The 11,636-nt window shown below is 31.3% G+C and overlaps 1 protein-coding gene across 1 annotated transcript; it reads right to left on the bottom strand.

Annotated features, from left to right (window-relative positions):
- Window positions 1-978: 978 nt before the first annotated feature.
- On the bottom strand, window positions 979-5,298 carry LOC131852823 (uncharacterized). Its single transcript, XM_059203558.1, has 5 exons — window positions 5,116-5,298; window positions 4,796-4,908; window positions 4,223-4,327; window positions 3,708-3,890; window positions 979-2,222 (listed from the first exon to the last, which is right to left on the bottom strand). Exons 1-5 carry the CDS (start codon window positions 5,219-5,221, stop codon window positions 2,154-2,156), a joined length of 576 nt encoding a protein of 191 aa, XP_059059541.1. The 5' UTR covers window positions 5,222-5,298; the 3' UTR covers window positions 979-2,153.
- Window positions 5,299-11,636: the final 6,338 nt, after the last annotated feature.

Genomic DNA, 11,636 nt, shown 5'->3' with positions numbered 1-11,636 from the left:
TTAAACCACTACACTTCTACTACAATTATATTTTTAATTGTAATACATGTTATTCTATTCTATTATAATATATATAATCTTATTGCGTTTTTATACTTGAGCCTAAATAAATTAGTGCTGGTTGGTAGTTTGTATTCACACGTTTCGACTTGTAAAATGTGAACTTACAAGGATTATTTAAAAGAGCAACACACAAGTTTCTTGCTTATTCTTCTTGTGATGAGACAGCTTTCCGAATAAGCGGTAGATTAAAAAAAATGATTACTATTCAAAAGTGCTTAAATTAAGTTTATTTGAATAAATGATTTTCTATTCTATTTCCTTGACATTACCGACAGAATTGGAGTTTGATTTACTATAGACTAAATTATATAGGTAATATCTATTTTTTTTATATTTCTATTTGTTTTATCGGTTAAACGCGATCTTTGTAATATTGATGTTATTGACCAATTCAAACATATTCACTTAATAATAATAAATTGTTATTGTGACAAAGTACAAGTACAGATTACTGTTCGCTAATATACCTACATCTGTATTAGTTTGTTTCGAATCAATGTATAAATGATATGTTTCCGTAATGGTAGAATAAAAAAATGTGACTATTCAAAAGTGCTTATATTAAGTTTATTTGTATAAAGATTATTTCTATTTTCTATTTCTCCTGAGAGATGAAAACGTGACTGACATTATAGTCCTCATTCTCCACACTTAGAAAAAGGAAACCTAAAAATATGATTACTGTGAGCAAAGATAACATAACATTACATACTATGAGTTAATTAGAGATAGGTTAATTAATAAAATAAGTTTTCAAAATTCAAATACAATTTTATTGAGCTTATAAATTATAAGTACATAATAAAAAAAAAACCAATCGTAGTGATTCGATCACATAAAGCTTTTCAAGCTTTCAAAAATAATAAATTAATTTAATAATAAATTTAGATAATCTATGAGATTCTTTGGCACGATTGTAGACTAGGTCCCATAGATAATTAAACATAATCGCACAGAACGTGATAAACTCCCCGCATTGATAGGAATTACGTCGCCTTCCGTTCAATTGAGCACGTTAAATGATAGGCTAGTCGATGATAAGACAATCTACGTACACGGAAGAAACGAAAATCCTATCGAAGATAATACAGGAGAGCACACAACTCAACAACCATGGCCAAAATTGGAAACAGTCATTATTAACTAAATACATAGAGAGAGAGCCAACTCAAAAATCGAGACCTATACACTCAATATTTGTCAATATAAATATATTAAACTACTTAAACATTAACCTATTGGAAATTTAACTAACTATATCACAATTTAGGAATTGCGTAATCTTTGTACGCTTGTATACCAATACTATACGATATATATATACATTGCTTAAAATACTGTATAGTGATGTCATAAATACAACATTAATTAATAAATATGCACTAGTTAATTTAGAACTAATAAAGACAGCTAAAACTGAGAATTAAAAATTATACTGGACGATTGAGAAAATTAAGTACATACACCTATATATAGGACAGGCCTGCATGTAGCAGAAGTAGGCATTCAGAACCGAACACCAAACATAGTGGTCCCAACATTTAGTGGCGATCTCGCCATTATAAGGCACAATCACATTTAAATATAAAAATTCGAAAGCAAACCTTGTCTTAAGTTAATAACACACAAACAAAAAAAAGGACAAATAGCACTTCACATAAAATTAACTAAATTAAAAATGATCTCTATAGGAAAATCAAGAAGTCATGGAACACAGTAGCGAGCTAAAACTCACAGCACATTTGGCCCCATTTTACCCTAGCAACAAAATAAATAACTTATATAATAATACTGCTAAAATTTCAATAATACATTAATTATAAGACACTTTAGTCAGTCGGCCGCCAATTTGCGTTGCATCTAGTGGACGTCTATCAATTCTTCTAGAAATATCCACGTTAGCCCATATTAGTCTCCAAGTTTCACAATATTATCTCACAGTCACTTCATGAGCGTAGGAAAAAGTTTGTCTGATCTTTTCTCCGTACATTTCTTCATCTTCTATCACAACTTCCTTCCTGCTACTGCTATCGCGCTTTCGCGTTTAATACGTGATATAAATCCTGTCTATGTTAGAAACTGGATTTATATCACTGTATTCTTCTCCTCCTTTCTTCGCAAGTGCATTTAAAACGATTCCACCTCATATTCTGGTTCCGCTATAACAAAAGTAAAGGTCGTTATATTACATGTTTTAAGATACTACAATCGAATACTAAATCTCTTTTATATATCAAAAGGAATTTTTAATTTACTTTACAAAATATTGGACTAGATAAGTTTTGTATACAAATAATAAAGATTTTGAAAAGTATAAACATCTCAGTGAGACAGTGATATCGCTAAATAGCAACGAATTTTGATAATTCTGATGGAATCTCAAGACTTCTTCATAGGCCAATACCTAGTTCTAGAAGATTAAAGTTTAGTGTTTATGGTAAAAGAAAAAATTAAATTATTGTAATATAAAATAAACGAATTATAACTGTCATGCTATGAAGATGCACATGAAAAGCTTAGGCCTGCGCAGACGAGGAACAATTGACTTATATTTAGTTTTATAGAATTATAAATATACTTAAAATAGCATAGCATACATATAGTGTCGGAGATTTGCAGCAAATTTATGGAGAATTTTGTCACTTGCGGACAAAAAGACTACACAGATCTACACAGGCGCTTGCATGCTATACTACAGCTTCATGTACATCTTACATAAGCTACAAAGGTTTGTAAAGACAATGGATGTCAGAACGGCATCACACAACATAAGGTGGCGGTCGAGAAAAATCCAGAGTCTTCAATATGTATCGCAGTGATTAACAAATCTCATTTGAAACAGTCACATCAACTAATTTGCGGATATGTATAGACTATTTATCAGTTATAAATGGTTCATACAAAATCGCAAACAGTTACAATGAAGAATTGTTAGCTACTGAGATGCATAATGAAGTAATTGGACGATGCGTTGCACTAGGTGTTATGGTTAATTATTATAATATATTGCATTCTACGCGATCATTCACAAGACTATATGCTATGCAGGATTATTCTGAATAGGTATACCAAATTGAGATCGTCATAGTATTAATTGAACTCAACAATTACCCAGAACAGAAACATTCTCTGGTGGAAAGTAAATTTTCTATCTTCCCATAAAAGGGAAATTAGATAGAATGAAAGGATAAGTTAATTTATATCTTCTAATAAAAATGAAATTAGAATGAAAGAATTAATATAATATCTAAAGTTAAATTCAAATTTTTCAAATGAATAATTTTTTTTGTGAGTCTATATTTGCAAAAACTGATAAATATAATTATTTTATATAATTTTAGTCTATAATGATGGTACGGTATCTTTTAGTGGTACGAAATGTTCTGGTTAAATTTAAACTATTATCTGTGGAGAAAGTATGTAGTTCAGTTCATTAGATACTATCATAGTAAGATTGGCATACATTTCAGAGTAATCCTGTGAGTAATAATAAAAAAAAAATAATTAAAAAAAATACATAAGCAAATGTTACAACAGCGGAAGAAAAGATAGTGCTGACGCTTGATTTTGAATGCATTACGAAAGGCATGCGTGTGCGCCGTACACCTACGTTAGTGTTTACAGACATCCATTATCCGACCAACCTTTCGGAGACAATTCCTCCGCTCCTCCATGTTCGGACATTGACAGGTGCACTTACGAGGATTGTATATCCTCGACATCCCGCATTCTCCCGACGAGAGGTTGCAGCAACCGCAACTTCTATGCTCGTCTATTTGGTACGTCGAGCACGTCTCCTTCTTTGTCTTCACGTTGTATATACGTATCTGTTGACAATACAATAAGGATCAGTTTTGTATACACTAAAAGTTATAGTTTTCCAACCAAAACATTGATTACTCGACAGAAAATTACGCAACTAGCTGAGTCATAGACACCTCAGCTCCGCGTATCAGAGATGCAACTTATGTCATTACTATCGTTAATGATCGACGCTTGCCCAACACTGTACTGTCAAACACCAGAACTGTGCCAAGGATGAGCTTGAATTAGCAGACGATAGATAAACAGATAACGTTTGTCCTTTTAGTCGAGTTGATTATATCAGCATATATGATATACTAGTATTATGGTCAGTGGAAGCAATAAAGGTACTTACGGATATGGCCTTCTTGACCGTGTTAGTTGATGCGCACGAGGAGCCCTCAGCTTCGTAGTCGCAGATGCCGACGCACCTTTTGACCCAAACTGCGCTGGGTATCACCTGGGGAAATACGTTCACGTCAGAATGGCCAAGTGTTTAGTTGTAGCAAATTTTCTCACGGAGCTATAATGAGTTGTACGATTGCGGATGCGCTTGATATTGTCTTAATGTCTTTACTCATGTCTTAAAGTCCATCGAGTTCTTTCAGATTACATTCCGATTAAAATATTAATAGAAAATGAATGACGAAATTAAAATCGTCACATTGTTTTATCTGATTATGTCAATAATGACTGATACGGTGCTGAAACTCTTATTACTTATGTAAAGTAAGTAATTTAACATTTTTTAATGTTGTGAAATATTACAGAAGATGTCATTGTACAAACAAATACAAAATTAACACATGTGTATGATAATCACGACCTTTATAAATGTAATGAGGTCATGAGATAATTGAGCATAATTACGTACTTAATAATTTCTATTGTTTTATGAATGTAGTATTTGGGTTGTTAAAATTCTTACCTGTTCGTGCGCCGATGGAGGTGTTAGATAAACGAAGACTTCTTTTGGTTCCCTGCACTTCGACTTTTCTATGATCTCATTCCTTAATCTCTCGTTTGCACTCGTGCATGCCACTATAGACAAAATATGATTAGGTTAATATATATTTTGAAGCACCAATGCGGGGTCATTTGCCTTTAATGAAATTGTATTGGAATGTTTATGAAGCGTTATCATATCACTAAACTAGATCTAATATTGCATCATTATTAACATATGATTTGTATTATCGAGTGAATATTAAAGTATTAGGTCAAAATCCAATTGTTAACTAAAATTACCTTTTTGTATTACATCCTTGCCTAACCTGGGATGAGGTTTGGGCACAGCCTCCACAAACACAAACAGAACAGCAAACAAGAATATTTTCGCCATTTCAATAAACATATTATTTTCACAAATTTCCCTTTCACTTAATATATCACAATGTATTTATTTATTTGTGTACGATAGCACCGGTGTTATCGCGTGTCACTTGTCACAGTCACTAGTACGTGTTGCTCCTTTGCCGGTCAATTGGATTGTGATGGTGCTGGCGGTGGCCCTCTATTTTAAAAGGCTGCTGAGTCAACGCGCGGCGGCTGCGGCGACGGTGGGCTCGGCCGCCGACGTCACCCGCGCCGCCCAAGCCGACGTCGTAATGTTTGCGCAGGTGATAATACGTCACGGTGCGTGACCGTACAGAATTTTTTCGTAGAACGTTTTCGGGATCTGAATGCAGCGTGACACAAACGGATCTACCGTAAGTTTTGCATTTGTAGCAAAGGTCGTTGCATTCCGTCTGATCCGTGTCCAATGCTTCACAGTGTGCATTGAAAGTTCTTTCCGTTTGTAAATTTCAATTCGTAGTATTATTTTACTGTACTTCGCGTGCATTGTTTAAAGATGCACCATTATCAACGTACGTTGTAGATAGGTCAATGCGATCATCTCGTTCTTATCTGTCATTTCGTGATAAACTATTATCAGATAATCTAATTTCAATATATGTATAAGTAACTCAATCATGTAATATAAGTGTGATCGTGTTATCATTGTATTTGATTACATATCTGGTTATAGTATTTTTCATAGAAATGGATGGAAAATCCTAAATTTTAAAATGACTTTGTAACGTTGGAATGTTTGATCAAATGGCGATAACAATTTTGATATAATATCATTTAATCGTGTATAACATTTTGATAAAATTCATAACATTATTTAAATTTCTTAATACACCAATAGGGGGGAGCAGATGGGTATCTTTGTACAATGTTTGTTGTATTATTATAAATTTGTTATTTTGAGTATTTATTACACTTTAGACACATTTAGACCATGATGTATTTGATAACAATTTTATAATATATTGTATGCATATTTTTTTAATGTCGTATCATATTTCCGCTTTGAAATTATATCACATGGATGTTTAAATGGGGACTAAGGGAAGAAACAAATCACTTATACTCGAAATAAATTGAAATCGCCAGGGCAAAAATTTGAATTGGTTTATTTGAATTCAAATCTTATTATTATTAATATTATAAATGCGAAAGTTTGTAAGTATGGATGTTTGTTACTCTTTCACGCAAAAACTACTAAACGGATTTTGGTGAAGCTTTACAGTAACATAGTTTATGCATTAGAATAATACATGGGCTATAATTTTTATTGAAATTAAACGCAGGTGAAACATAGCTAGTAAAAAATAATTTAATCACTATAGTAGATCTTTTTAGTTTCTTTTTCACAAAAGTTATGACGTTATATATTTTATATAACTTTTATTTCAGTCAGTTCGGAGTGATTTCGAGATGAGAAGAACTGACAAGAAACTCAGCTCGTATTATTTTCAAATAAATGTTTACAATAATACAGATTAATTTTTTAAATTTGGCAGAATTTGACAACCAGCATATGCTATTGCAAAAGCAAATAGTCTAATCAGTGTTCATAACCCAAACAGAGCAGTCCACACAATCAGCACCCGTTCATGAGTATGACGGATGAGCCAGCCATCATTGCACTCAACCATATTAGAAGGAGCACATTGACCCGAACCATAAATACAAAAATACAAAAATGAATGAGTATGAATACAAAAATATTTAAGTAGTGATGGTGTTACAGACCGACACCTAAATTATTAAAGCTTAAAAGCTTAGAACTTTCTAGAAAGCTGGGCGTTCCAAGTGAGTAAATTAACACGAAAGCATAACTCTACGTACAATTAGTCCAACGATTCACAGGAAACGTGCATAAATTATAAAAACCGTTCTGTGGAAAATTCATGGAAAATCGTCATGGTGAAGTCATGCGTGACGTCACCGCGCCGTAGGTACACCATGAATATTGAAAACTACCCTCGTTTCAATGAGGTTAATAGTTGTAATTTTGACCGATGGCCCAATTCATAAGTGACTGGCGTTTATAATATTTTGAATGTAAATATTTAAATGCTATTATATTATAATTATAAATAGAATAGAATAGAATAGAATAGAAAATCATTTATTCAAATAAACTTTCATTGAAACACTTTTGAATAGTCATTACATTTTTTTAATCTACCGCTCATTCGGAAGCTGTCTCATCACAAGAAGAACTTATTATTATTAACTACTATATATCTTGTTAATATTATAAACGCGAAAGTTTGTAAATATGTATGGATGTTTGTTACTCTTTCACGCAAAAACTACTGAATGGATTTTGATGAAACTTTACAGTAAATATAGCTTAGCTTATACATCAGAATAACACATAGGTTATAATTAAGTAGATACTGTGTAAATTGAGCGAAATATAATGATAAATGTCAAGTAAGTAAATCAAACGTTGCCTAAATGTATTATACCATAACATAACCTAAACATAATGAAAAATAGGCTATGGTAACCATCAGATAGGCCTCTAGTTTGCCACATAAATATTATAAAAAAAAATCGTGAAGTTTCGATAATTTATTCCCATCTCTCTTTTCCTGCTACGCTTTGCTGTAATGTATGAATAAAAGTCGTAAGTTGGAAGCTATTTCGATCGTATCCCTCGAGCTCACTTCAATAAGCTGAAAATCTTATTTGAAGGAATAACAAATATCAGGCAGACAATGTCACGGGCATTGGCTAGTAATATATAAAACTTATTAAATACTCCATTATAGTTTAAATTAGTTACACTTGTCATATTAAATTACGTGTAATTTAATCGATACATTCACACACCGTAAAATACATTTAACGATAATGTTTTCTAATTTATATAATTATAATGTATAAATATAACTTTAAATTAGTTACCCTTGTTTCCTTAAATTACTCATAATTTCATACATAAATCTACGTACCGTAACGTACGTGTAACAATGATTTATAATTTATTCAATAATGCGTTATAAATAATACATTTCAATTTATATTAATAATAATTACAATACAAAAATAACATTTTTTACAATTTTTGTCTATCTTTTTGTACCGGCTAATCTCTGAAATGACTGGACCGATTTTGACGGGACTTTTTTTAGCAGGTAGCTGATGTAATAATGAGTAACTTAGGCTACTTTTATTTTAGAAAACTAAACTTAAATTCCACGCGGACGAAACCGCGGGAACAGCTAGTATATATATATATAATTATCGACCGCATAAATAATACATTTCAATTCATATTAATAATAACTAGATTACACACTCCAATTTCCTCTACAACTTAAACATATTGAGCCGGCAAACCTTGTTTTATAAAAAATATTTTTCTTTATTATTTTTTGCACTAAATTTTTTTACATTCATTCATTCATAATTTAAGAGCTACGCTCTTGTCGGTGGAGCTCTTGCCACTTTCCGCGATCTTCCATCATGCTCTTTAATTCAAGAATTATGGAGAAGATGGGATCGTGTCGTTAGCGATTTGTTTGATATCATAAAAAAAATTGACATTGTAAAAAAAACAAATTTTTTAGGGTAGGCCACTCTTATCACTTAGTACCCCTGGCCCTGGTCCCCACCGACTTGTTGCCCACCTTCATGAAAGAGGACTACTGGCCGAAAGGTGTGGTGTATCGGCGCTACCGTGGCAGATTGCCGTCTACAGTGCCGTGATCACACAGACAATATTATTGTATTAGTTTTTAAATATTATATTATATGTATGTTAGTCTATAAGGTATTTATAATATGGGCCTAGTTACCTGAAATAAATGAATAAATAAATAAATAAATGATAACAGTGGCCTATCTACCCCAAAAATTTTAATTAAAAATAGATCAGATCTACCGAGTATATATATATAGAATAGTATATGTATTTATATCAGTTATCTAGTACCCGTAACACAAGCTTTAGCTAGCTTAACTTGGCACTAGATGGCGCTGTGTGAATTGTCCTGAGATTATTACTGTTACAATTACCTTATAGTAAAATATGTTTTTTAATAAAATCCTGCTTTATCACTGCAATATTTAGGTTTATCTTTCTTTAATAGTCAAAACAGATAAAAATGTAAACATAATTTTATTAAATTAAATTCGCGACGATATATTTATAAGAAGTTGTTAGAAGATAAAAACAATAATATTATATATAGATATCTATATATATAAATAGTATTATTGTAAATATGTACAACATTAAAAAAAAATACGAGCTGAGTTTCTTGTCAGTTCTTCTCATCTCGAAATCATTCCTAACTGACGGCAGATTTGACTTATCATAAGAGTCTGTAATAGACCTACATGAATAAAGATATTTTGAAATTGAATTTGAATATCTAATAAATATATATATATAATATCAGATCGCCGAGCCTTTTTCTTAGACTACCTCTAACTCTATGCCTAACATAATATTTTTTTAATAATTTCGATAAGAACCTATATCAATATCACGATTAGTTTTTTGATCCTTTAATTTCAAATATATTATGAAAAAGTCACAACAATATTGTCCCAAGAAAATTCACACAGCGCCACCTAATCCCAAATTATGTAGAGCTTGTCTTATTACTAGCAACTGATAGAAATAAATAGATTTTGTTTCTATATACATAGGTACATAATATACATAGAAACATCTTGACCGATACAAACAGTCATACTCATGAATATGAATGTTTGTACCGTGCGGGGAATCGAATTGAATACTATCGGAAGTAGAGCGGTGTGCTAAACCGTTAGGTCACCAATGCGGAATATAATTATCTAATTATAGTAATATAATATATATAATATTACATTATAATTACTAAAATAACTATAATTAATATCCTACCTAATAATTGTACCATAAAATTCTCCAAAATAAGGAGAGTATGCTCAGATAGGCCGATAGGAAACCAATAGGTGTAAGAAGGTGAAATACTACGCCCTACGCCAATTAATGAGATAATTGCAAGGCAAATTAATTGTAAACACTAAAATTGTACTTATATTTTCAATATAAGTTTAACATAACGATTTATTAAATTACTAACTACACGCACCGGTGTACATGTATTACACATGTAAACCTTCCTCTTGAATCACTCTCTCTATTAAAAAAAACGGCTTCAAAATCCGTTGCGTAGTTCTAAAGATTTAAGCATACATAGGAACGGACCGACAGCGACAGCGACTTTGTTTTATACTCGTAGTATGTAATGAAGATAATTTTAAAAAAGCCTAAAATAGTAAAATTATTAGCAAGGAAAATCCAAAAGCAATCGACGTGAAATACCGATGAGAACATACAATAAACAGAAAATTTATTATTAAGATGTTTTGGTGCTTTTAAAGTAGATTATTAGGTCAGTTTAACTTTGTTATGATTAATGATTCAATCCACAAATATATACATATCTAGTGTCGTAACGTACCGTAATTAAAGTTCATAGGAATTACAAAAATCATTGGAAAATCTATTATGAATTTTGAACCGGAAAAACCGTATTTTCGTATATGACATGAAGGAAAGAAAATATTGGTAATAAGATACGGGTAAAGCTCACTGTTTCATGGAAAACAAATATGCCTATAGACCTTAAAAAACAGATAAATATTAGCAGGGATGTTATGGATTTGAAATTTCGGATACCGAATATCATATTTCGGTTTCGGATATAGGAACGATTATTATACCGGATACGGATACGGATGCGGATACGAAATTATTTCGGATTATCCGTTAGTTTCGGATAATTTCGGTTACGGATATTAATTTTTTAAGGAATTGCAAAAGTAAAATACAAATAGCAAATAAAATGTTAAGAAGTTCGCCTCTCTAAGTTTGGCTCCTATACTACACATTTTACTTTTCTTATCTTTTGTAATTCTTAATTTGTATTTGATGAATAAAGTGTTTAAATAAATAAATAAATTACATAACAAAATTTATATTACTCACAGAGCTTTTCTTATCTTTTGTAATTCTTAATTTGTATTTGGAGAATGAAGTAGGTATCATCATCACTACATAGTATAAAACAAAGTCGCGGTCGCTGTCTGTCCGTCCCTACTTATGCTTAAATCTTTAAGCGATTTTTTAAATAGATAGAGTGATTCTAATGAAATAAATATACACCCGGTCGAAGCCGTGGCGAGTAGCTAGTATAAATATACAAAATACGTTACAGAATTTCTGAAGCACATTTTTTTAAGTAATTTATATGTATCGTTATATTCCTTATCTTTTGTAATTAATTACATAAATATAAAGCTACTTGAGTAGCATAAGTTTTTATGTAATTTATATATTAAGAATTACAAAAGGTAAGAAATATAACGATATTTCTTACCTTTTGTAATTCTTAATTACAAAAGATAAGAAGTATAAATTTGTT

This window comes from Achroia grisella, unplaced genomic scaffold (genome assembly GCF_030625045.1).
Source record: "Achroia grisella isolate CSIRO2021 unplaced genomic scaffold, CSIRO_AGI_Agris_v1 utg862, whole genome shotgun sequence".
Lineage (NCBI taxonomy): Eukaryota > Metazoa > Arthropoda > Insecta > Lepidoptera > Pyralidae > Achroia > Achroia grisella.
Note: the sequence above shows the minus strand (reverse complement) of the source record. Positions and strands in the feature narration are given on the sequence as shown.

What these genes read in the sequence shown, in the direction of transcription:
- LOC131852823 (XM_059203558.1), bottom strand. Translation starts at nt 5,221, where the DNA reads ATGTTTATTGAAATGGCGAAAATATTCTTGTTTGCTGTTCTGTTTGTG. An exon ending in CAAGGATGTAATACAAAAAG is followed by an intron (nt 4,909 to 5,115) that starts GTAATTTTAGTT and finishes TTTTGTCTATAG; the next exon opens with TGGCATGCACGAGTGCAAAC. An exon ending in CTCCATCGGCGCACGAACAG is followed by an intron (nt 4,328 to 4,795) that starts GTAAGAATTTTA and finishes GTATTTCCCCAG; the next exon opens with GTGATACCCAGCGCAGTTTG.